The sequence below is a fragment of the Podarcis muralis genome, chromosome 18, assembly GCF_964188315.1.
Source record: "Podarcis muralis chromosome 18, rPodMur119.hap1.1, whole genome shotgun sequence".
Lineage (NCBI taxonomy): Eukaryota > Metazoa > Chordata > Lepidosauria > Squamata > Lacertidae > Podarcis > Podarcis muralis.
Genome location: NC_135672.1, coordinates 6,504,664 through 6,532,143, shown reverse-complemented (window position 1 = coordinate 6,532,143; position 27,480 = coordinate 6,504,664). Strand labels below are relative to the sequence as shown.

General features: G+C 48.8%; 1 protein-coding gene across 7 annotated transcripts in view; it reads right to left on the bottom strand.

Annotated features, from left to right (window-relative positions):
* PTPRS (protein tyrosine phosphatase receptor type S) overlaps window positions 1-27,480 on the bottom strand; it is a 295,013-nt gene that overhangs the window by 76,844 nt on the left and 190,689 nt on the right. For all 7 annotated transcript variants that reach the window (XM_077922007.1, XM_077922006.1, XM_077922009.1 and 4 more), the window contains 4 exons: window positions 24,073-24,342; window positions 20,754-21,335; window positions 19,617-19,753; window positions 15,539-15,680 (listed from right to left, as the gene is read on the bottom strand). In XM_077922007.1, coding sequence (XP_077778133.1) covers window positions 15,539-15,680; window positions 19,617-19,753; window positions 20,754-21,335; window positions 24,073-24,342 — 1,131 coding nt within the window. The remainder of the gene's footprint in view (window positions 1-15,538; window positions 15,681-19,616; window positions 19,754-20,753; window positions 21,336-24,072; window positions 24,343-27,480) is intronic.

Genomic DNA, 27,480 nt, shown 5'->3' with positions numbered 1-27,480 from the left:
AAAAAAGGCTACCACACCGCGTTCTATGAGTTGCTCCTGGAAGTCAAGTCAAGTCGCAACTGTATTAACGGTGTTAAGAAAAAGGAAACAAACTTGCAAGACGTTTCCGTCTTGCGAAGCAAGCCCATAGGGGAAATCGTCTTGCGAAGCAGCTCAAGAAACAAAAAACCCTTTCGTCTAGCGAGTTTTTTGTCTTGCGAGGCATTCGTCTTGCGAGGTACCACTGTACTCTGAAAATGACAGCGTCAATCACTTGTGATGAATCTCTGGATCCATTGTTCCGATTTTGCTCTCCTCCTAAATTTATGCCCCAAATCTCCCAGCTCAGGCGGGAATACAGCTGTTGGGTTGCTGAAATAACAATTGGAACCAGGGCTTCAATGAATACTGAGGTTAGGCAAAACTAAACGGAAAGTTGGCTGTGCTACACACTCATCCACTGGGCTTCGTTACAGAGCTGCTTTCGAGATACAGAGAGAGTTGAGCTCGGAATTCGGAGACGATATTTTCATCTTCTCTCCCCTCTACCCCCAAATTCTGGCACTGCTCCAGCTTGTGATCTTAACTGCCCCGTTCTTCCCCTTGAGTGTAGGGTTGGTTTCCCCACCCCAATACAAAAATAAATAAAACAATGCCCCCATTAATTCGGATGAGACATTTTTTGGGGTACCGCAAACCTGCAGAGCTCCAGATCGGGACCACGGCCCGGGGGGGGGGGGGGAGGGAGAGGGGCAAAGTTTTCCTACTTTGCAAATCGGGGTTGCAATCCAAACGGAGGTCTCTTAAATTAGCCAAGGGGTGGGTGCACCTGTAACTAAGTACAGTCATACCTCAGGTTACAGATGCTTCAGGTTGCGTTTTTTCGGGTTATGGACCGCCAAAACCTGGAAGCACTGGAATGGGCCGCTTCTGGGTTTTGGCAGTCACGCATGCGCAGAAGCACTAAATCGCACTTTGCGCATGCACAGAAGCACAGAATCGCAACCCGCGCGTGTGCAGAGGTGCCGCTGCGGGTTACGAACGTGCATCCTACATGGATCACGTTCGCAACCCGAGCGTCCGCTGTACGCTGTTAAGGTCACAAGCAGCCTAGGATAGCTGTCTTTTATCCTCCAAAACGAACTCTAGATAGAGGCCACGGGGTTCCTCTTCTAACTGCGAGGTTTGGGGTGGTGCATTTGGGGCCTCATCTCTCCCCCCCCCCCCGCAAACGTCTGCAGACCTTCGCAGCATAATGGGCACATCCAGGCCTTAGAGCCTTTTTATTAGAGCACCGCTTTCGTGAGTAATCAAGTCCAAGCAACTTGCTATACAGCCCATCAGCAACCCCTGGATTAACGTTCTTCCAACACACCAGACATTCAGAAGAAAGCTGGGGGGGGGGGGGCGGCAGTAAAAAGCAAACGGCAAGCTTGGGGCAGCAACGGAAAATTAGTAACGAAAGCAAGTCGCTGCATTAAAGGGGGGACAAATTCAAAAGAAGGGAAATAATGATTGTAACAAAATAAAATAATAATAATAATAATCTCTCTAGTTATACAAAAAAAAAAAAAAGTATAAATCAAGTACTTCCAGAGTCCTCGTAGTCTCTTTTACCTACCTTCCGCGCATCGGCTAACTTTATAAGACTTTCTTACGAGAGTGGTAGGGTCGCTTGGTGCGGGGGAGGCCAGACCGCACTCCTGGTGGGTTTCTAAGGCCTTCCTCCAATGTCCTGCCTCCTCAACGAGACACTAACTCGCTTGATGCCCCCACCGTCTGGGCCTTTCTCAAAGACAGCCCTCGTCCGCAGGGGGACAGTGCCGTCACATGGCAGGAGACTCTCCCGTCCCGACCAGGAGATGTCGGGGTTCGAACTCAGGGCTTTATGCGTCCTCTTCAGAACAGTTTCTGTTTCCTCCTCGGCCTCTTGGTTCTGCACTGCAGCGATAAATGCAGATCTCTGCATGTTGCCTTTCGGCTAGGACTACTATTTTCTGTGGCGGGGGCGGGGGCAAACGGTTTGGAGAGCTCCAACGCATTATTCTGGAGCGACTCAGAGTTGCGTTTTCCTTTCTGCAGGGCAGAACTGGCGTCCTGTTGTCTTTAAACCGAAGCACCTACCGTATTTTTCGCTCTATAGGACACACCGGACCATAGGACGGGGAGAACAGGGGGGGGGGGATTCTCCCCCTTCCATTTCTCCTCCCGCTTCGCTGAAGGGGCGCTGCACAGAGAGGGAAAACTGTGCAGCGCCTCTCCAGAGAAGCGAAGCCTGAAGAGCAAGAGGGATTGGTGTGCACCGACCCCTCTCGCTCTCCAGGCTTCAGGCGGCTATCCCCAAGCCTTCGGAGCGCAGCGGGAACTCCTGCTGCGCTCCAAAGACTTGCGGATAGCTGCCTGAAGCCCCCGGAGCACAGCCTTTGAAGCCTCCGCAGAGCAGCGGGGTGAAGGCACCTATGCAGCGCTCCGTCTCCCTGTTCTGGCTTTGGGCTTAGCCGCTCAGCCTGCATTTGCTCTATAGGACGCACACACATTTCCCCTTAATTTTTGGAGGGGAAAAAGTGCGTCCTATAGAGCGAAAAATACGGTAAATCGCTTAGCTTCGGAATATGCAGAATAACTCATCCTTAGTGTTTTCCCTGCGCCTTTTCTCAACCTCTGCGCCTAACTCACCCGCCTTTTGCTCTGACCAGAGAGAAGACTTCTTCTCAATGCCTAAAAGCGGCTGCCCTCGCATGCCGACTCTGGGTCTTTCAACTGCCTGTAAGCATGGGGCGGTTCTTCAGCTAAAACTTTCCAGAAACCCACTGCAGAGTCAGACCTGGCCTCACCTACCCAACTTCTCCCCCCCCCCTTTCCCCTGTTTGCATTCTGAGCCAACCCCCCCCCCCCCAGCCAGTACCAAAAAAAGAGTAAAGTCCAGCCCCGGTCCAAAATAATATTTTATAAAAATAAAAGCAGAGTGCAGAGTTTCTTTGGCTGTCCTGCTATTCCAGAGGATGGCCCTGCTCACTCACCCCTCTAAAAGCTCCGAGAGGAAGGCACGGTGTGCGTGTGCATGTGTGAACGCCCGTCCTTCCTTAGAGGGGCAGGGAAATAGGCGAGGAGACAGGGGACTTCCTCCTTTCCAAGCAAAGCAAGGGAGGCAGAAGAACCACAGTTCCTACTTGTCTGGACCGCATCGTCTGCGCAGGAGGACCCCTTCGGAGGGGTTTCATGGCCTTTCCATCACAATCCAGCCCAACCTGTGCAAATCCAGGGGTGTCTGTGTGGATGTGTGCGTTGCATGAGAGACAGCCATTCCCGACAGAGGACGCAGGAGGTTTTGCAGCGACTGGAGCGAGGTCAGAACTTTCCCTTTGGAGAGAGCTCCGAAAAAAGCCTTCGCCCACCTCCAACTCACTTGTCCTGCACCTCCTTCCTCCCCCCACCCCCCGTGGGGTTTCCCGAAGGCCGCCAGGAGTAGGGGAGCGTGCCCAGAGCTGCGTGGAGCGTGGCCGAGAGAGAGAGAGGGGTGCCGAGCATGCGGGAAAGGTAACAGGTTGGGCTGTATTTGTGAATCCGCTTGAGACCAGCCAGTACTCACCTTCCGCGGCTGCTTTCACGCGGCCTTAAAAGATGACTGTCCAGGCCTCAAGAATTGGGCCCCTTCACTGAGTTGCCATGTACCAAATGCAAAGTGGCTTTACTTCTTGTTGTTTGTTTTGTTTTTAACCCTTTAGGTACCATAGACTTTGCATACATCTGTTCGATGTCACTGATTCTATGCGCAGAAAGGGGGGGGGGTGCAAGCTTGCAACTCTTTTAAGAGTTCTAAATCACAAAGAGAACCTTTTCTCCCCTTAAATGCATTTTCAACAGAGTCAAAAGCTCTGGAGGGGTGGGGCGGGGGCTCTCTGCTCAACCTGCCCTCACTTTTTCCCTACAAATCTGTCCCGTGCACTTTGCACGCCCGTGAAAGTCCTCTGAATGGGTTAGCGCTTCCCAAAAATACTGAAAAGAGATTGTCGTTGTTTTATTGTTATTTCTAAGGGAGCCAATCGCCCAGCAAAAGCAAAGCCCAAATCTGCCACTTTTACTGTTGGGTTAGAAATGGCAATATATCCACCAATAATCACTGATCTGGTTTGCTTTTTTAAAATTTATTTTTTTAGGTCCCTCCCAGCCAATTTTCTTTTCGTCCCACTAGATTTTCCTCCAGGTGTCCTACAGTCTATTGTCTCTGGTACTTGAAGAGTTAAAGGCAGAATTCTTTCGCAAGATCAAAAAATAATACTTTACCTTTAGTTTAATGGATTTTTTTTTAAACAAAAAACGGGTTTTTGATGCTCGGGAACGCCACCCTGGCGGAGTAGCACGGAAAATGGTGCGGCGGGATGTGCTGGCATGCGGGGGGAGGATGGTTGGGGGGGGGATAGGGAAAGGAAATATTGCCCAAACCATGCACGCTTGCGTGTGAAAAGCTGAGACGGAGGAGAATCGCAGGCAGGGGAGCGAGGGAAAGAAAAGAGAAGCATGAAATCAGAGAGAGAGAGAGAGAGAGAGAGAATAAGAAAAGGGTGTATCCGTATTGAAGCTTTATCCTGGCTTCTCGTAAGGCCAGAGGCTTTAGCATCAAACCACAATTCTAGGAAGGTTTTCTTGGAAATCCAGCACAGGGTTGGTACAGCGGTTTCCAAAATGGGGGTGGGATTATCTAGTGGGGTGCGAATTGGCAAGGGGGCGGCAGGGAGGCTGGCATCCCTGGATCAAGATATTTGGAGACAACAAAGGTAACGGGTGAAGGGACCCCTGACAGTTAAGTCCAGTCGAAGACGACTCTGGGGTGCTCACCTCGCTTTACAGGCCGAGTGACCTGGTGTTTGTCCGCAGGCAGTTTTTCCGGGTCATGTGGCCAGCAGGACTAAGCCGCTTCTGGCGAACCAGAGCAGTGCACGGAAACACCGTTTACCTTCCCGCTGGAGTGGTACCTATTTATCTACTTGCACTTTGAGGTGCTTTCGAACTGCTAGCTTGGCAGGAGCAGGGACCGAGCAACGGGAGCTCACCCCGTCGCGGGGATTCGAACCGCCGACCTTCTGATCGGCAAGCCCAAGAGGCTCAGTGGTTTAGACCACAGCGCCACCCGCATCTTCAAAGGGCTGTCATATGGAAGATGGAGCAAGCTATAGTTTTCTCTAATGGCTTCAAGTTACAAGAAAGGAGATTTCAGCATTAGGAAGAACTTTCTGAAGGTAAGAGCTGTTTGACTGTGGAATGGACTCTCCTGGGAGGTGGTGGCCTCTCCTTCCTCGGAGGTTTTTAAGCAGAGGTTGGATGGCCACCTTCCATGGATGCTTCAGTTGAGATTCCTGCATTGCATGGGGTTGGACTAGATGACCCGCAGGGTCCCTTCCCCCTCTACAGTTCTACTTTTGCTGAATTAATTGAACAGAACCGTTTCAACTGGATTCCGAATAAATGTGCCTAAATAGCTGCTCCTGGTTTCAATTTTGTCGTGTTTTTATCTCCCTTTGTGGGTCGTGCAAACAGCTATTCTGAACAATGCTTTCTAATAGGGTAGTGGGGAGCTGGGGATGAATTAGGAACAAATTCAGTTACTGCTGTTCTGCCAGTGGAGCAGTGGCTGAACTACGAAGGAAGACAGGGGCTGCATGCAAGGACATTTCACAGAATTGTATAATTGGATGGGGGTCCCCCTGGGGCCATCCAGTCTAACCCCCTGAATTCTTTGGGGGAAGCCATGAACTTTATACATAAGGTGGGAAGACAGGTTTGGTACTTCCCCCCTCTAGCACCTGCCCAAGCCCCTGAACCTAGGAGCTTCTTCAATCAGGGCAGGTGTTATGTGTTGTGGCACCAGTTCCCATCATCCCCAGCCACACTGGGTAGGGCTCATGGGAAACAGAGTCCAACAACATCTGGAGGGCACCACGTTGGGGAAGACTAACCTTGGCGAACCTTACTGAAAAAAGAATCACAAGGAAAATGCAATGCACCTTGCTGTGAGTGCCGGGTGACGACACTGGCACTGGCCAATAGGCTGAAAAGCAATCAGTAGCAGCGAATGAATTTGCTTTCGCCTGGGTGAGCCTGAATGACCACAGTGTCCATATTTTCAGAGCTCACTCCCTGCACACCGAGGAAGGAGAGTTGCAGTTAATGTTACTAATTCTCAAGAACAGACATTGAGTCCAATGTTAGCAAGGCTCAGAGCAGACCCCATTGATATTCATAGGTCCATCAATGGACCTAAGGTATGATATTCATACCGTAGGTTCATTAATATCAACACTGTCTAAAAAAAAACCAAGTCAACTGATAGCTTTGTCAGTAGAGCACGAGACGCTTAATCTCAGGGTTGTGGGTTCGAGCACCACACTGGGCAAAAGTTTCCTGCATTGCATGGGGTTGGACTAGATGACTCTTGGGGTCCCTTCCCAACTCTACAATTCTGTGATTCTTTGTTGTTGTTGTTTAGTCGTTTAGTCGTGTCCGACTCTTCGTGACCCCCTGGACCAGAGCACGCCAGGCACTCCTGTCCTCCACTGCCTCCCGCAGTTTGATCAAACTCATGCTGGTAGCTTCGAGAACACTGTCCCACCATCTGGTCCTCTGTCGTCCCCTTCTCCTTGTGCCCTCCATCTTTCCCAACATCAGGGTCTTTTCCAGGGAGTCTTCTCTTCTCATGAGGTGGCCAAAGTCTTGGAGCCTCAGCTTCAGGATCTGTCCTTCCAGTGAGCACTCAGGGCTGATTTCCTTCAGAATGGAGAGGTTTGATCTTCTTGCAGTCCATGGGACTCTCAAGAGTCTCCTCCAGCACCAGAATTCAATTCTGTGATTCTATGACACTCTTAATTTAACCTAGGCTGCATTCACAGTGCACATTTAAAACAGTCTAATTCCATGTTAGTAATCCCAATTTAAACAGCCACGGATTCCCCCAAATAATCCCGGGAGAGCTGTACAGGTTACGTAAACTTCAGAATGCGTGCGCGGCAAACCGGGAAGTATTTTACCGGGTTTTGCCCCGCGCGCATGCGCAGAGGCAGTAGACCGCGCATGCGCAGAAGCGGTCCTCAGGTTGCAGAAACCTCGGGTTCCGGCCGGACCTCTGGAACGGATCCTGTCCACAACCGGAGGTACCACTTTAGTTTGTTAAGGGTCCTGAGAGTGGTTAGGGGGCCTCCTCCTCTCCTTGTGAAACTGCTGTTCCCATAGTTCCCTGCGAAGAGGCATTGGCTTTTAAACCATTCTGGGAATTGCAGCTCTGTGAAGGGAATAAGGGGTGTCTCTTGACAACTCTCGGCACCCTCAGAAAACTACAACTCCCAGGATTCTTTGGGGGAAGAAGCCATGCTTGTTTGAAGAGGTATTGCAGCACCTTTGATGTAGGACGTAAACTTTTGCAGGGAGGGAGGAGCTAAGCACTACGGAGGACAGCCCCTGCGGATACGCCCAGAAAAGAGAAAGGAAGGGAGAAATAAAATCTACAAGGCTCTGGTTTCCCATGCGTTTGAACAGACATGCCAGCTAGAGAAGGAAGAAAAGGAGGAAAGGCTCTCGCCATGATGTTAAGACTGCGGGGAGGGAGCTGTATGGAGTTCGGAGGGGGGGGACGGACGACTGCATGGGGGTGGGAAAAGGAGCGACACAAAAAGCCTGTCCCAAGCTGGGAGGTCTGAGCGCCGAAGGATGCCACCGGGATCAGGGAAGAATTGAACTCGTTCCTCCAACAGCCAGCCAGGAAACAAAAAGAATTGGTTTCACCACGTTACAAGACCACGTTACAAAGCCCCGCTCCTCTTCTTATCCTCCCCCCCAACCCCAAACCAGGTCTTCAAGCCAGGAAGCAAGTCCTCTCTGAACTAATTAATAAGAGAAAGGAAGGAAGGAAAGAGAGAGAGAGAGAGAGAAAGAGAAAGAGAGAGAAAGGGAAAGAGAGAGAGAGAAATGGTGATATCCCTGCACCCCATCACGAAAACCTAGGTGCTTTTCACACACAAAATAACCAAAATGTGGTGAGAGGGTCTCTCCAATGGGACATGCAAGGAAGCTTGAAGCAAGCCCAGAACCATTGCCAACTTCTCCCCTGGTTCCTGAGCTCCCAAAGGATTTCCAGGGATGCCTCTCCTAAGTTGTGATGGGGAGGGGTCTTTTAAGGAGGCAAGCACTGAGTCGAAAGGTTAACCGCGGTCCCACACTGCTTCTTCTACTGATGCTTGTTTCATTTTTCAAAACAAAACCAAACCAAACCAACAAACAACAGCACTACAGGACAAAGACCCATTTTCGGGTCATCTCCGACAATCGACACATTTGAAAACCGCCAAGGAGGAACTCTTTTCCAGCGTCCTTTCTTTCGCACGGGACAGATAGGAGAACCAAACATTTAACAGGAAGGCAACAGAACTACCATCACCACTGCTATGAGCGTGCGAGGCCTCTGAAAAACTTTGGGTGAGATTATCTGGATGGCTGTTGTCCTCATAGGACCTGCTGCTGTGGGGCAGATATATAACTGTGGAGGATGCAAAAATATAAATGGTGTGTGTGGAGGGGGGGGGGAGGGATTTTGCAAGGTTTTACCATGGATCAGATGACTCCAAGCAAGACATCTTCTAAATCCGTCTATCTAGGTATCTATCTATCTAGGTATCTATCTATCTATCATCTATCTATCATCTATCTATCTATCTATCTATCTATCTATCTATCTATCATCTATATCTATCTATCATCTATCTATCATCTATCTATCTATCTATCTATCATCTATCTATCTATCTATATCTATCTATCATCATCTATCTATCTATCTATCTATCTATCTATCTATCTATCTATCTATCTTCTATCTATCATCTATCATCTATCTATCATCTATATCTATCTATCTATCATCTATCTATCATCTATCTATCTATCTATCTATCTATCTATCATCTCTATCTATCTACCTCCAGTGGTACCTCGGGTTACATACGCTTCAGGTTACAGACTCCGCTAACCCAGAAATAGTGCTTCAGGTTAAAAACTTTGCTTCAGGATAAGAACAGAAATCGTGCTCCAGCGGCGGGGCAGCAGTGGGAGGTCCCATTAGCTAAAGTGGTGCTTCAGGTTAAGAACAGACCTCCGGAACTAATTAAGTACTTAACCCGAGGTACCACTCTTTCTTTCTTTCTTTCTTTCTTTCTTTCTTTCTTTCTTTCTTTCTTTCTTTCTATCATCTATCTATCTATCTATCATCTATCTATCTATCTATCATCATCTATCATCTATCTATCTATCTATCTATCTATCTATCTATCTATCTATCATCTATCTATCTATCTATCATCTATCTATCATCTATCTATCTATCTATCATCATCTATCATCTATCTATCTATCTATCTATCTATCATCTATCTATCTATCTATCATCTATCTATCATCTATCTATCTATCTATCATCATCTATCATCTATCTATCTATCTATCTATCATCTATCTATCTATCTATCTATCATCTATCTATCTATCTATCTATCTATCATCTATCTATCATCTGTCTATCTATCATCTATCTATCATCTATCTATCTATCTATCTATCTATCATCTATCTATCTATCTATCTATCTATCTATCTATCTATCTATCTATCATCTATCTATCTATCTATCTATCTATCTATCTATCATCTATCTATCTATCTATCATCTATCTATCTATCTATCTATCTATCTATCTATCTATCTATCATCTATCTATCTATCTATCTATCTATCATCTATCTATCTATCTATCTATCTATCTATCTATCTAATCTATCTATCTATCTATATCTATCTATCATCTCTCTCTCTCTCTCTCTCCATTTCTCTCTCCCTCTATCATATCTATCATCTATCTCTCTATAATCCATTCATCCATCCATCCACCCATCCAACTAACCAACCAACCTCATCTCTTTTTCTCTATCCTATCCATCCATCCATCCATCCATCCATCCATTATTAACTACTGCGTATTTTCAGTTTTGCTAAAAATGTAACTTAACTAGATCCCCCCCTAGATTTTCAATTAACCACCATCTACTGGACCCAAACACCATTCTTCCACAACGCACACCTTTTACTATAGCCTTCTTGTATTTCTAAGACATGGGTTTTATACACAAAAGAAAGGGAGGAAAACCAAAGCAGAAATGAACTTTCTTTCCTGTTGTTCGCCAGCAAACTCCACGGTTTCTGGGGAGAGGCAACAACCACTATTCGTTATCATCGGAGCACCGTTTTGGCTGAAGACCTTTTACGCCATTACTCAGGGCGCATCCTTTGTGCACCCATCAATCCCACCCCCATTCGTACAACATTCACCGGAAAGAGCTGTCGCTCCAAACCTTCTCCCTGCTAAAATCTAGCGCTTCCTAATTCTCAGAAAATCCAAAACGGACATCTGCTCAGCTTTAAAAGAGCTTCTGTTGGCTTTCTGCAGACAACTTTCTCCAATTTTTCCTAGCATGTAAGTGCTTTTGATGCGGAGCAGCTTCTATAGGTGTGCTGGGAACAGCAGAGAATGGAGGTGGAAACTCCAGGTTAAAATCATATCTGGATACAAGCAGCTCAGGTATATGCAAAAGGTAAAGGACCCCTGGACGGTTAGGTCCAGTCCAAGGCGACTATGGGGTTGTGGCGCTCATCTCACTTTCAGGTGAAGGGAGCCGGCGTTTGTCCACAGACAGCTTTCCGGGCCATGTGGCCAGCAGGACCAAACCACTTCTGGCACAACAGAACACCGTGATGAAAACCAGAGCGCATGGAAACATCGTTTACCTTCCTGCTGCAGTGGTACCTATTTATCTACTTGCACTGGCGTGCTTTCAAACTGCTAGGTTGGCAGGAGCTGGGACTGAGCAACGGGAGCTCACCCCATTGTAGGGATTCAAACCGCTGACCTTCTGATCGGCAAGCTCAAGAGGCTCAGTGGTTTAGACCACAGCGCTACCTGCGTCCCTAGCTCAGGTATAACTGCCAGGGGACAAAGTGGATTACATAAAATGCGGAGAATAAACTATACCTTCGCTGGAGACAAGTCTAGCTAAATCCTATAAACCTGTTTCATCATATGTGAGGGAATGTTCCCTCAAAGTTATTTATCGACTTATTAAATTTATAGACCATCTTTCATCCTCAGACTGCAGAGTGTTTTACTGTATAAAAACACAAAAAACAGCATGATGACAAATGAAGCAACAACCCATATAAGGTCATTGATGGTTTAATTAGCCAAGGGCCTGCTTTTGATTGGCGCCTAAAGATATGTTGTGAAGGCGCATAGTGAGCCTCCCTGGGGACAGCATTCCACAAAAGGGGAGCCACCACAGAAAAGGCCCTGTTCTGCATAGATGGCATCACACAACTGTGCGGGTATCTCTGATCACATCGCAATCGACACAGGATTGCTGGAATGGTAGTGAACTCTGGAGGGGCATTCTATTATCTTTGGTGGGAATGCCCTCCGGTTTCATTATTCTGGTCCCAAGTACTCAAATCTTTCCTATTCTACTTAATTCAAGAGGGTTCTGGAAGCTTCTCTGTGTGAAAGAAACAGGCAGAAGGTTAATGATGTTTGGGTTATTCCTTCCGAGAAGCTGAGTGCCGCTGGCTTAAACTGGTCTGTTATCTTTTTCTGTCAAGCTCATGCTGACTATAAAAGGAAGGCCAGAAGGTTTCACTTTCACTTTCTCTTTCTATCTCTCTTCCTTCTGGTGTGGTGTTCCGTCCGTATAGAGCAGTGTTTCCCAACCTTGGGCCTCCAGCTGTTTTTGAACTACAATTCCCATCATCCCTGACCACTGGTCTTGCTAGCTAGGGATGATGGGAGTTGTAGTCCAAAAACAGCTGGAGGCCCAAGGTTGGGAAACACTGGTATAGAGCAGGCATGGCCAAACTTGGCCCTTCAGCTGTTTTGGGACTACAATTCCCACCATCCCTGACCACTGGTCCTGTTAGCTAGGGATGATGGGAGTTGTAGTCCCAAAACAGCTGGAGGGCCAAGTTTGGCTATGCCTGGTATAGAGTGTTAAGATTTAGACTTATTATAAGTTATTGTAAGTTTAAGTTAAGTCTGTTGCAACTTGATTTCTTATGGGCAGTGCCGATACTGACTGTTTTGGATTTGTGACCATTAGGCTCATTTGCCTTTAGTAAAGCTCTGCTGGATGAAATATTATTTGCCTCTGGTCTATTTTTGGGGAATCCTGCAACGTGTTTAAGTTGTTACTCTGCTAACTATACATTGGAATCTGCTCTGGATCAATACTGAGTAGAATTCAATGGCAGTAGTATCCTGCTATCACATTTCTGGCTTGTTAGTAGCATTAATAAAGGTTAAAAATGGGGGGGGGGGGAGAAAGAGAAAGCCCTGCTTCCCGCCCAAACACAAAACGAGCTGGATTTTCACTCAAACAGCACAGAGATACCGCATTTTTCGCTCTGCAGGACGCACTTTTTCTCCTCCAAAAATTAAGGGGAAATGTGTGTGCATCCTGTGGAGCGAATGCAGGCTCCTTGGCTTCAGCGATAGGAACGCGAAGCCTCCAAAGCGCAGAGGGAGTGCTCCCTCCGCGCTCCGGAGGCTTCGCGTTGCTTTCGCTGAAGCCTGGAGAGCGAGAGGGGTCGGTGCTGCGTTCCGGAGGCTTCAGGTTCCTTTCGCTGAAGCCGGGAGAGTCTTGCTCTCCCGGCTTCAGCAAAAGGAACCCGAAGCCTGTGGAGCACAGCGGGAACTCGCGCTGCGCTCTGAAGGCTTCAGGGATCTTTGAGGCTGGTGGTGGGGTAAAGCAGCACTCCCCCCCCCCCCCGCCAGCCCCACCAGCTCAGGGGGCAGCACAGTTGAACGCACCTTGTTTTAGAGGGGGAGAACAAGGGGAAAAAATTCTCCCCCTCTTTGTGCAGCGCCCCTTCAGCGAAGCGGGAGGAGAAATGGAAGGGGCTCCGTTGCTCCTGCCGCTTTGCTGAAGGGGTGCTGAGCAGAGAGGGGGAGAATTTTTTTTCTTGTTCTCCCCCTCTAAAACAAGGTGCGTCCTATGGTCCAGTGTGTCCTATAGAGCGAAAAATACGGTAATTTTGCATCCTCCACAGGCATAACCCATGTGAGAACAGCACCTATGATTCCGGTTTCACGCTGTGCAGAAGCCACGATGCGCGAGGGCAAGGGTAGAATCGAGGTGTGGAAGTCAGGGAGAAAACAGAAACGAAGAGTCGTCCAAATCAAGCCGAGGAAGAGCCAACTGAGCCAACAGGAAGCGTGGGGAGAAAAATCGACTCTACAAGGCTGTTAGAGGGAGGCAGAGTTACCTAGTGGTGACATAAGGCAGGATTCCTTGAGAGGAGGAGAACCCTCTGCAAAGACTGCTTTCCGCTCCAACTCAAAGGAACCCCGCGCCGTTCACGGCTACTCTGAAGCCCTGGCCAAGTTTTTGTGGGTTGTTTTTTTTATTTAAAAAACAGCAAAGATAAGAGAAGACAGGGAGACACAGAGAACAGCCTGCCACAGCCAATCATGCAGTTGGAAAAATAGAAAATAAAAAGTGAGAGGGAGAGAGAGAGAGAGAGAGAGAGAGAAAGGAGGGTTTGTGTGTGTTATGTTTGTGCCTGTGTGTGTGAAAACCACCTCGTCTGTTGTTGTTAAAAGCAAAGATCCGTGAGAAGCCCAGGTTGGGGTGCTGCCAGCCAGGGAGCGTAGACACCCCCGGTTGTGGTGGGGGAGAGGTGGGTGAAGGGGAGGGGGGAAACAACAGCGAAGAGAAACAATCCATTAAACTAAAACCACCACCAGATTGCATCCTGGTGTCACCATTAATCCCAGCGCCCTCCGCCACTCAGGGGTTAGGGTGGCCGAAAGGCTGCCTTTGTCCTAAAGGCTAGAAAGCGCCATGGATCATGGGAAAGGGGTCGGGCCGGCGGGGCAGCGGGGTTTAAGAAAGGAGCGCTGGCTCCCAGCCATTTTCCTTCCCCTTCATCAGTGCTCTGTTGCTTTCTTCTGCACAACAAGCCCCGTGTGGCTGTCAATGTGCTCCTCTCAGTGGCTGCGTTCCCTAGGGGCCAATTCCCCACGTTGCGTTCGAGCTTCGGCACAGCGGAAAAGCCACTCCCAGAGCTAAAGCCGAACAGAGGTTTTGCGTTCAGTTTCCGTATAACCGGCGAACTCTTCTTCCCCTTTCCCGCGAGCGAGCGAATACGCTCTTCGTCCGGCTGCGGACGGCTTTTACGCTGTGCGAGAGCTCAAGATACGAACTTGGCAGCTAGGCGGAAGCCACGGAAATGGAACAAACCGCTGTGGGAATGCAGCCGAAGTGGCTCGGCCCGCGCCACAGATGCTTTGAGTTCGAAACACACCTGGAAGGCGCCGGGTTGGCAAAAGCGCCGGTGCGGGGACATTCTCGCCAAACAGGCACAAGGCACCCGATATGGGACAACAACAACTCTTACACCCTACCCCTCGTGGGCCACTAAGAGGCCACGCATCCATTCATCCCAAGCCCATCAGCTACAGGTGGCTCTCTTGCCACTTAAAAGTTTGGCAACGGACTGGAATTTGAAAGAAACGTCTCAGAACCTAAAGGAAGCAGGCAGCGGACCTCCGGTTTGGGGACAAACAGAAGAAGTGCAATGTTCCCTTGGTGCAGAGGGAGGTGGGAGACAGGTATCATCAGTTCCTTCAAGAGGCACCTGTGCATAGCTGTCAACTTACAGATTTGAAAATAAGGGATCAGCAGCCAAAATAAGGGATTTTCAGAGCACAGGTATGTTCGACTTCTGAGCCCCTCCGAGCCAAAGGCAGAAAGCCCAGCCAGCAGCCAAACGAAGCCTGAAGCGGTGGTTCCCACAGCGCAGCAACCCGGCAAAGGGGATGCAGCAAGGAAAACCACCGTCACCTCTCCGCTGGGAAGCGCTGAGCAAAGGCGAGTCCCCAGGCAACGCGGCCGATTTGATGGGCACAAGGCATGCAAGCTCCACCTCCCAGTCGTTCTCAGACTCCTTATTGGGTGAGCAACGCAGCCAAGCAACACAGTTGGAGCCTCCCTCCTCCCTGGCCAGCAGGGAGGGAGGGAGAGGAGCTGCTTCCTTTGAAACCCGGGAAATTTAAGGGGCATCGTCCACAAGGGGAAACGGCGCTGGGATAAGGGACTTTCCCGCCAAATAAGGGACGGTTGACAGCTATGCACCTGTGCCCTCTGCAAAATTGTTTAAATGCAGACACCTGTGCGGACGGAAGGACCAGGACGGGCTGCCCACCTGCCTACACTTCCACACAACACGCATGATCACCAGCTGGTTTGGACCGAACGGAGCCCAGAGAGCAAAACAGACCCTCCGATTAAGTGCCAGGGGATGACACCAGGAGAAAGGACCGAATCGAGGTGCGCAGCTTCCCGTGCCCGCCCTCCGGCGCCCGCTCTCCCCCCGAGCTCACCATCCCGTGACCACCATCCGCACCTCCTCCCAGACGAGGGATTCCCCCCCCCCCACTGGCGGAGAATTTTGTGGAAAGGAAAAAAAGACACCTACTAGCCTGCAGGGTTCGCTCCCTGACCTCCGGGGTTTCGGCCCCAATGCCCAAGGCCGAGCGAGCAGCCAGTTTGAAGACATACTCTGTGTTGGGCTTCAGGTCTCTCACGGTGAACGAGGTCACGGGGTCAAAGGTCCTCGTCTGCAGAAGGGGGGCAGCGGGGAGACGAGAAGGGGGTGGGGTGGGGAAACGGGGAGACAAACCGAAGTGCAAAAAGTGTGAACAGGCACAAGAGAGGCACACCCGTTTCCCTGCAGCGAATGCTCAGTTCTTGCAAACGCGCTGTTTACGTTGCTCCCGAACTACAACTCCCATGAGCCTCAGCAGCATGGAATGGGGTCAGCCTTGGAAAAGGGGGTCAGCTCTCCTTCCGCAGAGGTTTTTAAGCAGAGGTTCGGTGGGATTCTTTAGCTGTGACTTCTGCATTGCCAGGGGTTGGACTAGATGAGCCTTAGGGGTCCCCTTCAAACCGTGCAATTAAACGATTTCATGAGAAGCATGGCCAATGGTGATGGGAGCTGCAATTCCGCAGCATCTGAGGGGGGGGGGTCTGAGGGGGAACTACACTTAAAAACAACAACTATATTAAACATTTTTGAATATACAAACGAAACCAACAGGATACAGTGGTACCTCAGGTTAAGTACTTAATTCGTTCCGGAGGTCGTTCTTAACATGAAACTGTTCTTAACCTGAAGCACCACTTTAGCTAATGGTGCCTCCTGCTGCCGCCGCGCCGCCAGAGCAAAATTTCTGTTCTCATTCTGAAGCAAAGTTCTTAACCTGAAGCACTCTTTCTGGGTTAGTGGAGTCTGTACAGTGGTGCCTCGCAAGACGAAAAGAATCTGTTCCGCGAGTCTCTTCGTCTAGCGGTTTTTTCGTCTTGCGAAGCAACCCTATTAGCGGCTTAGCGGATTAGCGCTATTAGCGGTTTAGCGGCTATTAAAGGCTTAGCGGCTTAGCTGCTAAGAGGCTATTAGCAGCTTAGCGGCTTAGAAAAAAGGGGGGGGGGAAGCGGGAAAAAAATCGCAAGACTTGCAAGACGTTTTCGTCTTGTGAAGCAAGCTGATAGAGAAAATCGTCTTGCAAAGCACCTCCAAAACGGAAAACCCTTTCGTCTAGCGGGTTTTCCGTCTTGCGAGGCATTCGTCTTGCGGGGCACCACTGTAACCTGAAGCTTCTGTAACCTGAAGCGTATGTAACCCGAGGTACCACTGTAGACGCAAGGAGGCAGCTTAGGACAGCTCGATAACAACACACACAAATTATCTTAATACTCCCTTTCTCTTTTACATTTTTTTACAGGTTTTTGAGATGGAGCGATTCATATATTATGGGCCTTTTTGAGTTATTAGTTTTTACTGGATTTACACACCAGGAGCTCAAAGCAGCATTTATGTGGTGACCCCCTGGCCTTCATTTAATCCCCACAACAACAACCCTCTGAGGTAGGTCAGGCTGAGAGCTGTGACTGGCCCACGGTCACACCTGGCGTGCTTCATGGCTGAGCAGAGATTCGAACCCAGCTCTCCCAGGTCCTAGACCAGCGCTCTAACCACTACACCTCTCAGCGTGGCTGGGGGGCAGGCACCATCTTTTTACACCAGCAGAGTCAACGAACGCTTTCCGCGCGTTCTCAAATGCCCTTGATCTTCTGCACGTGGCTTCTGTGCTCATTTCTCCAAAGGAGCACTTTGCCAAACTTTTTGATGCCGCCGGTCGATATTTACGCTCTTCCAGTTATGAGCTGCAACTGCTCCGGCAGCCGAGAGTAAACGACTCGGCCGTCTTTATGATTAATATCTGGATTTCTATCCAAAAACCCTTTTCAGCCAAACTGATGTCGCGGAGAGGGGCGCGTTTTATTTTATTTGCTTACCATCCTCACGTAAGCAAGAGGTATTATCAAGGGCACATCCTGGCCAAGTAAAACAACAATAATAATTTAATTATTTGTACCCCGCACATCTGAATGGGTTGCCCCAGCCACTCTGGGCAGCTTCCAACAGATATAAAAGCATAATAAAATATCAAAACATTACAAATCCCCTCTATACAAGACTGGATCCAAAAAGCTGACAGAATATGCCGAATTAGACGGTCTGTCAGAAAAAATAAAGAATCAATCAAAACAGGGATTTTGTTTCAAAAAGGGAGGTTTTCAAAGAATATTTGAAAAAAATAAATAGAGTAGTTCAAATTCTCTTGCAGCATTCGAGGAACTTAGGTAAAAGAAGCAAGGTAGATATAAAAAATTAGATATATTAAGAAAAATTTTAATTATGATAAAAGTGTGCATTGGCAATAAGTAATATGAAATCGAAATACGGAATAGATGGGAGGTTGGGTCTTTAGTGTTAAGACCAATATATGTTTTATTGTTTGTTAAGAAAATTATGTGTCTATGGTTATTCCTGTGTGTAATTTGGTATTTGTGTTTCTTCTTTTTTCTTGCTGTATCTATCTATCTATCTATCTATCTATCTATCTATCTATCTATCTATCTATCATCTATCTATCTATCTATCTATCTATCTATATCTGTCTGTCTGTCTGTCTGTCTGTCTATCTATATCTATCATCTATCTATCTATCTATCTATCTATCTATCTATCTATCTATCTATCATCTATCTATCTATCCTCTATCTATCTATCTATCTATCTATCTATCTATCTATCTATCATCTATCTATCTATCTATCATCTATCTATCTATCTATCTATCTATCTATCTATCTATCTATCTATATCTATCTATCATCTATATCTGTCTGTCTGTCTGTCTGTCTATCTATATCTATCTATCATCTATCTATCATCTATCTATCATCTATCTATCTATCTATCTATCTATCATCTATCTATCTATCTATCTATCTATATCTGTCTGTCTGTCTGTCTGTCTGTCTATCTATATCTATCATCTATCTATCTATCTATCTATCTATCTATCTATCTATCTATCTATCTATCTATCTATCTATCTATCATCTATCTATCTATCCTCTATCTATCTATCTATCTATCTATCTATCATCTATCTATCTATCTATCATCTATCTATCATCTATCTATCTATCTATCTATCTATCTATCTATCTATATCTATCTATCATCTATATCTGTCTGTCTGTCTGTCTGTCTATCTATATCTATCTATCATCTATCTATCATCTATCTATCATCTATCTATCTATCTATCATCTATCTATCTATCTATCTATCTATCTATCTATCTATCTATCATCTATCTATCTATCATCTATCTATCATCTATCTATCTATCTATCTATCTATCTATCTATCTATCTATCTATCATCTATCTATCATCTATCTATCTATCTATCTATCTATCTATCTATCTATCATCTATCTATCTATCTATCTATCTATCATCTATCTATCTATCTATCTATCATCTATCTATCTATCATCTATCTATCTATCTATCTATCATCTATCTATCATCTATCTATCTATCTATCTATCTATCATCTATCTATCTCTCTATCTCTCTATCATCTATCTATCTATCATCTATCTATATCTATCATCTATCTATCATCTATCTATCTATCATCTATCTATCAAAACATTACAAATTTCCTTAAAAAGGACTATGGGGGGAGCCCACAGAGAGGGGCATGGCCTGGGTACCAAAGGCCAAACAGGGACTCCCCCGCCGGAATTAAGCTTCCTCGCTATTACTCTAGGCAGCCCCTGAATTAAACACGATAAAACGCAATCAATAAACAACTTAAAAACTATCGACGTGGAAGCGGTGCCAGCACAATGTTTAGTGCAAGCCGGCATAAAGCCATAAGAAGCAGGATGAAATCGATATGGAAAATAGTTCTGAGAGCCAGGAAGTGGGGCTCAGGAAGTGCGATTGTTCTAAGAAATAAAAAGAATGTGTGTTTTGTTTTTGTTTTGGAAAAGGGCTTTGGAGGACGGGGAGTTCTGCTCTTTGCCCTGAATGGGTCCTAGCACAAGTGCCAGGCGAGTGTCTCTGGAGAGAGCATTCCGTCACCAGGGGAGCCACCACAAAGAAGCCCCCGCGAAAAAAGCACTTACCTCGGGTTTTGCCTGTGTGGCGTCTTTGAAAACCAGCTCATACTTCAATATGATGTCCTGGCGGGGAGGACTCCAGGTCAGCAAAATGCTGCTATCGCTCTTGGCTTCTGCACGGAAGTTCATGGGTTGACCGGGAACTGATGACAGCAGGAAAAACGAAAAGACCCAGACGTTGTTGTAGGTAAGAATATAAGAACGTAAGACGAGACCTGCTGGATCACGGCCCAGCACCCTGCTTTCACGGAGGGAGGGAGGAAGGGGGAGAGATTGGACAAACAAGAAAACATTCCCCCCCCTTCCTTGCTTGTTTTTTGGCAATCTGTCTTCCTGTGTGTGTGCCCCACCTCCCCGCCATTTACATAAATTACAGTGGACGCTCAGGTTGTGAACGTGATCCGTGTGGGATGCACATTCGCAACCCGCAGCCTTCGCAACCCACAACAGCGCGTCTGCACATGTGCGGGTTGCGATCCAGTGCTTCTGCACATGCGCAAAGTGCAATTTAGCGCTTCTGCACATGCGCGACCGCCAAAACCCAGAAGTAACCCGTTCCGGTACTTCTGGGTTTCGGCGGTCCGTAACCTGAAAAAACGCAACCTGAAGCATCTGTAACCCGAGGTAGGTAAAAAGGTAAAGGTACCCCTGCCCGTACGGGCCAGTCTTGACAGACTCTAGGGTTGTGCGCCCATCTCACTCAAGAGGCCGGGGGCCAGCGCTGTCCGGAGACACTTCCGGGTCACGTGGCCAGCGTGACAAAGCTGCATCTGGCGAGCCAACGCAGCACACGGAAACGCCGTTTACCTTCCCGCTTGTAAGCGGTCCCTATTTATCTACTTGCACCCGGGGGTGCTTTCGAACTGCTAGGTTGGCAGGCGCTGGGACCGAGCAACGGGAGCGCACCCCACCGCGGGGATTCGAACCGCCGACCTTTCGATCGGCAAGCCCTAGGCGCTGAGGCTTTTACCCACAGCGCCACCCGCGTCCCATAACCCAAGGTATGACTGTATAAATTTGTAGGAATCAACGTTGACTCGTCGTGTGAACGCTCGCCTAGCAAATGATTTTTCCTGAGAACGTGCTGCATTCAAATGGTGGGACCCGCGTTGTAGTCACAACGCTGGCTCGGCGAGGACTCACCTCCTTGCTTGGTTTTGACCTGGATCGGGTCCGAGAGCGGCCCGTCTCCCACGGAAGTGAAAGCCAGGACCCGAACGGTGTAGGTTTCCATCTCCAGGAGACTGCTGACGGTGGTCAGTAGGCTGTCGTCGACATTGTGCTTCTGCCAATTGCTGACCGGCTGGTCTGGCTCCATGGTGTAGTAGACCCTGTAGCCGCGGATCTGACCGTTCGGCTCCACGGGCTCCTCCCACTGGATGATCATGGTCGAGGCGCTCAGCATCCGGCCCTGGACGTTGCGGGGGGCGCTGGCCGGCGCCTGCTCCCCTGTCCGCATCACCACGGGGTCGCTGGGCGGCCCCTGGCCGATGGTGTTGACGGCCGACACCCAGATCTCGTACTCCGAGTTGGGGCTGAGCCCCCCGATGCTGTAGCGGGTGGTGGTGATGTCTTCCTTGATCTGGTAGGGCCCATCCTGGCTCTTCGACTTGTACTCGATTACGTAGTAGGACACGGGGTCGGGGTTCCCCGAGTCCCATGTGATGGTGATGCTCGTCGCGGTCGTCTCCGTCACGATGGGGGTTCCTGGAGCTTTGGGGAGCGCTGAGAAACAAACCGGGAGAGGAAAAACTCAGGGAAACGAAAACCAAATGCGAACAGCAGGGCGCCATATGATAAATGCTGCACCTAATTGGTGCGTTAGGGCATAGGGAGCCGGCAGCGCAGGTCTATAGACGGCGCGGCTGTTTGGAGAAATGTTCCCAGCCTTGTTAGGCACAGTTTATTATCCTCCTTAAACGGCTCAATCAAAAGGGAAAGTGCTCGGCTCAGCATCTGGAATCATTAACGTGAGCTCTGAGCTAAAAAGCAACAACCCACCAACCAACAGTTTGCTTTGTGAGTGTCTGAAAGGAGCAGCCAGGTGTGAGCTGAGCGCCTTGAGCGTGGCCGCCATTTTGGAACACCTCTCGCTCGGAAAACATCTTGGAAAGGGCAAAATATCCACCGTACTAGGGAGCATGGAGGGAAGTGGGAAGAGACAGGAATTACTCCCGTTCTTTTAGAACATAATATCAATAGCCAAGAATCTGGTAGATTAGTCTCAACCACACAGAAAAATGGTTTGGTCTTTTGAAAGGCTAATGGGAGGTGGTTAGGCAAATTAAGAGAAAAACAAAATGTGGATCGGACGAACAGCATCATTTGTTTTGATAATTGGCTGCAGAAAACAAACGAATGCCGCAAAGGAAGAAATATTGCGTATTACAGTAGACTGAACATTCTGCTAAATGGAAGTTTCTCAATTCTACTTGTAGAATAATGTTGAGAATTTGAAAGAATATGAATCCTGAAATCATGGAGTTGAAAAGGACCTCAAGGGTCATCCAGTCCAACCCGTTGCAACCCAGGAATCTCAACTAGATCATACATGAGAGATGGGCACCCCAACCTCAGCTTAAAAACCTCCAAGGAAGGAGAGTCTGCTATCTCTCATGGGAGCCCGTTCCACTGTCAAACTACTGTTCATGCGGGAAGGGGGCAAATTATGTTTATACACACAATTCAAAGTGTTGGTGCTGACCTTGAAAGCCCTAAACGGCCTCGGTCCAGTATACCTGAAGGAGCGTCTCCACCCCCATCGTTCTGCCCGGACACTGAGGTCCAGCGCCGAGGGCCTTCTGGCAGTTCCCTCCCTGCGAGAAGTCAAGTTACAGGGAACCTGGCAGAGGGCCTTCTCGGTGGTGGCACCCGCCCTATGGAACACTCTCCCACCAGATGTCAAAAAGAACAACAACTACCAGACTTTTAGAAGACATCTGAGGGCAGCCCTGTTTAGGGAAGCTTTTAATGTTTGATGCATTACTGTATTTTAGTATTGTGTTTGAAGCCGCCTAGAGTGGCTGGGGAAACCCAGCCAGATGGGCGGGGTATAAATAATAAATTATTATTATTATTATTATTATTATTATTATTATTATTATTATTATTATTACCCTGCTCAATATTATTTCTGCAATGCAGTTTGTTATTGGGCGGCTGGGGCAGGGGAGAGAGCACAGAAAGCCCCCTCTCTACTGAGTCGGACCACTGGCCAACAGAGTCCAGAGTTTCTGCTGACCGACAATCTCTCCCTTCAGGGTCCTTCCCAGTCTCTGCTCCTTGAGCCTATTCACTGGCGATGGCAAGGTTTGAACTCGGGGCTTTCAGGTTCAACCCCTTCCAAGAGCCCCCCCCCCCGCAACTCCATTAGAGAACACGTATCTGATGCCCCCCCCCGCCCCTCTCAGAACCACCCGTCAAAGCCTCCTTCCTCAGCAACTTCTTTGGCTTAGCTTGTTCTCTACAAGCCTGAACACAACCCAAAACCAAGTGCGCATCCTCTGTCCCCCAGTCGTTCCTCGTTTCCCAGCTCCCTCTTATCCCTGTGTCAAATTGTTGACTGCATTCTCCTCGGGGGCAGAGGCCTGCCTTCTTTTTTTTTGCTGTCGTCGCTCTGCAAAAACGCCACATGCTTTATTAAAAAACGAACGGGAGGTGAACCGTCATGCATCATACAACGCTTGCAGAAAGACACTAGGCTCATGCAAAATTCACAGGAAACCCGTGCACACTTAAGAACGGATGCATGGAGTACCCAAGGTGTGTTCTGGCCACATCTCGAGTTATCCGAAAAGCCCAGGGCTTTCATTCTCATGCGGCAGCCTCTTGCTAGCTCTCGGGCGATTTGGGAGACATGCGGAAGCTGACCTGACAGATGGTTAGCAGCGGTATCACGCACAGATGCATCTCTGAACGCTTCGTTCATGCTTTCTCTACGCATGCGAGCAAAGGGGTGCCAGCCGACTGAGCCCGGGAGCCCCAGCCCCGCTGACCACTGCCCAAAAGTTCTGCCCTGGCAGCAGCACCACTCCAGGCCCCAGAGGAAGCAAGCTCTCCAGAACAAGTAAGGAGGAGCAACTGACAGAGAGATGGGCGATGCAGAAATCGCAGGCAGGCGTGCAAATGCGAGGGAGGGGACAAGCTGGGAAGCCAAAACAGTCAGGGGCCTTGAGCAGCACTCCTTCCACCTGGGAGGCAAACGCAGGCAAGGGATAGAGAACGACGATGACCTCCAGATCTTGCTGGGCTCCCACTCCCATCTTCTTCCACGCTGGTCCTGCTCGCTGGGGGCTGATGGGAGTTGGAGTCCGGCCGTGTGTGGGAGGGCACCTCTCTCCCTGTCTCTGCTAACCAGACTGGACCCATGGCCACATGAGGGCTGTGAAGACCTGCCGGGAAGACGCGAGCGGAGCCCCCGTGATGCCAAGCGCCCGACGGTGGGAAAATTAGCCTTGCTTACATTTCACGGTGATCTGTGCCACGGCTTCGATGACGCCCAGGCTAGACATGGCCACGCAAGTGTAGTTGGCCGAGTCCTTCACATCCGTCAGTTCCAGGACGTTCCGCCCCACGGGCATGTCGTCCTCCGGCGTCAGGTCTTCCGCCCCCTGCATCCACTTGACGTAGGGCATGGGGGAGCCCACCGCCACGCAGGTGATGTTGACGTTGCCTCCAGGCATAATCTCGTGGCTGGAGGGAGGTATGGAGAAGCGCGGGGCCACGCGACGCACTGCGGACAAAAGGCACAGAGGTAACAAAAACAAAAGCAAAATAAAAAAGGGGGGAAAAAGAAAAAGGAGAGAGAGAGGGAAAAAAAGAAAAAGAAAAGAAAGATAAGGGGGAAAGAAGAGCAGAAGAGATTTTAAATACAGATGGGGCTTCAGCTGTTATCATTTTGTTGTCGTTCCTTCATTTAAAGGGGGAGGGGGACAAAAAAAAGAAGCTGAAATTAAAAATCATCAGAATACCGAGAAATGATAATCAATCAATAAAGGAAAAAACCAAACGAACAGAACTTCGAAAATAATTTTACTTTCACAAACGATATGTAGAATATAGACATAAAAGCGGTATCTCATAGCAACAGGAGTCCATTGATCGATTTTAAGACCCATCACAGCACAAATAAATACACAAAAATTTATTAGCAATTTCTCATCTTTAAGAGAGCAAAAGAAGTTGGGCGTGGCACTTCCGGGCTGTGGGGCCCCCTCCCTGCGTACGTTGGGGTGGGCTATCCTTCTACTCCCCTTCCCCGACATTTTCGGCAAGGCCCCTTTCCGGCGGAGGCGAAGGGAAGGGGACCTTCCCTCAAATCGGAAACCAGGTTTTCAAAGCGGACCCTTGCAAAGCTAAATTGGCCCCCTCCAGAGACCAACACCCCTCAAAACAAAACAGTGGACGGGGGAAGCAAGACTGGAAAAAGAGAGGGGAATGCAAATTTTCAAGTGAGAAGGTCACACGTGCCGAGACTGGTGCATCTTTCGCACACAGAACCACGCACGGCCACAACAATCTTGAGAGGGTAGACTGACAATCCACGTCGCCTTTCCAAAAGGGAAGGAAGACCCACCTACCCATTAGGATAGGGGTTGCAGAAAGTGCTGTTTTTCTAGGGGAAAAAGTACTCACCACGAAGGCCTCCCTTGTTCTCTTACAATGGCGCCCACTGAGCTTTGGTGGAAAGAAGAAGCAGCCCTGTTTGCGGAGCCTGCGACCCTCCAGATGCCGCTGGAGTAAAACTCCCACCATCCCCTGATGGGAAATGGACTCCAACAAGATCTCTGGCGTGGGGGCACAGCTTACCCCTCCCTGAGCTAAGAAGAAGCATCCTCTGCTCTCAGGAGGAAATGCCTCTCGTAAATGAGGCATTCTTCCCTCTCTTGCGTGCAGCAGGGAACACCTGCTTCTCAGGTCAGGAATTAGGAACCTGCGGCCTTCGAGATACTGCGGGACTACAATGCCCATCATCCACAGCCAGGCATGTCCAAAGTCCATTTTGGGGGCCTAATCCTGCCCGCTGGTCGGTTTAATCCGGCCTCTGTGGCAGTTAATTTCCTAGGGTAAAAAACCTCAGCAACTTCAATCCTAAAAAAGGTCAACAACATTGGTTGGCCCTCACGGCCCTTCACTTCATCAAATCTGGCCCTCTTTGAAAGAAGTCTGGACACCACTGTACCTCGGCCATTGGCCATGCTGGTTGCAGGGGCTGGTGGGACTTGGTAGTCCGACGAATTGGGGGCTGTCCGGCCGGCCTGCGGCTTCCCCATCCTAGCATCTGGGCAGATGTGGGGCACAATGAACATCTGCATGGGCTCAAAGCCCTGGTCCTTTCTAGAAAGGGAGACTGGAGGGACAGAGCAGTTCTTGCCGCAGCCCCCCCCCCCAAACTTAAGGGAGGTAAAAATGGGTGGGATTGGGAGCTGGGTGGGAGGGAAAGAGGGCTTGTTCCCTGGAGGTGGCCAAAATCTAGCCTGCAAACCGGAAGTGGGGAGTTCACAAGGGTGTCCCCTCTGGGTGGTGGGGGTGAGGGGTCCCCCCCTTTCTTGTTCTCACCCCACCCCCCACCCCCACCTCCACAAAGCGACTCAGAGGTGTGCACGGCGAGAGGGAACGTGGCGGCGAGGCGAGAGCCAGCGAGAGGGAAAAGATGAGAAACTCTAATGAAATTTTTGTGGTTTTCGGGCAGTGAAACCCTAACGAAGCCTCTTTGAAAGATCTGACATGATTCCATCAATAGATGCAGCTCTCAGAATCACAAACATCATGCAAAAGAGAAGAATGGAGATAAGAGAACGAGAGAGGAGGAGAAGAAAGAGAGAGAGAGAGACAGAGACAGGGAGGAGGAGGAGGAGGAAAGGAGAATGGAGAGCATTGGAACTGGTTTGTGGGGCACTGCAAATGCCCACATGGGTAAGGGAAATAGAAAAAGAGACCAGGAGAGAGAGAGAGAGAGAGAGAGAGAGAGAGAGAGAGAGAGAAAGAGAGAGAAAGAGAGACAGAGAGAAGGGTTAAGGGTCGGGGGGGAAACCCACTTTTTAAAAATGCTGCATACTCATTTTATTTATTTTTTCTTGCCGATGTGAACCAATGCACAGTAGGTTTTAACATTGGCACATCGCAGCCCTGGCATAATAATAATAATAATAATAATAATAATAATAATAATAATAATAATAAAACAATTGATAATAATCATAAGAGGAAGGAAAAACAAGTCCATGGAAACGGGCAACTTCGAGAACGGAAACAAACAAACGAAAGAATGGATGGATGGATGCCCAGCGCACCTCCTGGGTGGAAGGACGAAGCTTTCCAGACCTTTAAATGGGGTTGGGGGGGGGGCAAAAAGGGCAAGGAGAAGAGGGTGCTTTTTCCAGGGTGGGGTGGGAGCAGGCAGGGGCGGGTCGATATTTTATTTTATTTTTTAAATTTTGTAGGAATTCTGAAAATCTCCTGTTATCCCACTGGCCCCAGAAGTGGGTGGGGACAGTGATCTAAAGGCTGTGGAACTGGTTTCTGGGTGGGGGCCCTGCAATGTCCAGGGCCCTGCTGCAAGAGAAACACCCCCCACACCCCGATTTAACAAGCCTGCCTTACAATTTTATGAAGATTTCAAAGTAATCCCTCCTGCAACCTCACTGGGTTGTATTCAGCCTTAAGCTCCACTCCATAGCTGTCAACCGTCCCTTATTTGGCGGGAGAGTCCCTTATCCCAGCGCCGTTTCCCGCTGCTGTCCCTTATTGATGATGTCCCTTAAATTTCCCAGGTTTCAAAGGAAGCAGCTCCCTGTTGGTCAGGGAGGAGGGAGGCTCCAACTGTGTTGCTTGGCTGCGTTGCTCACCCAATAAGGAGTCTTAAGAACGA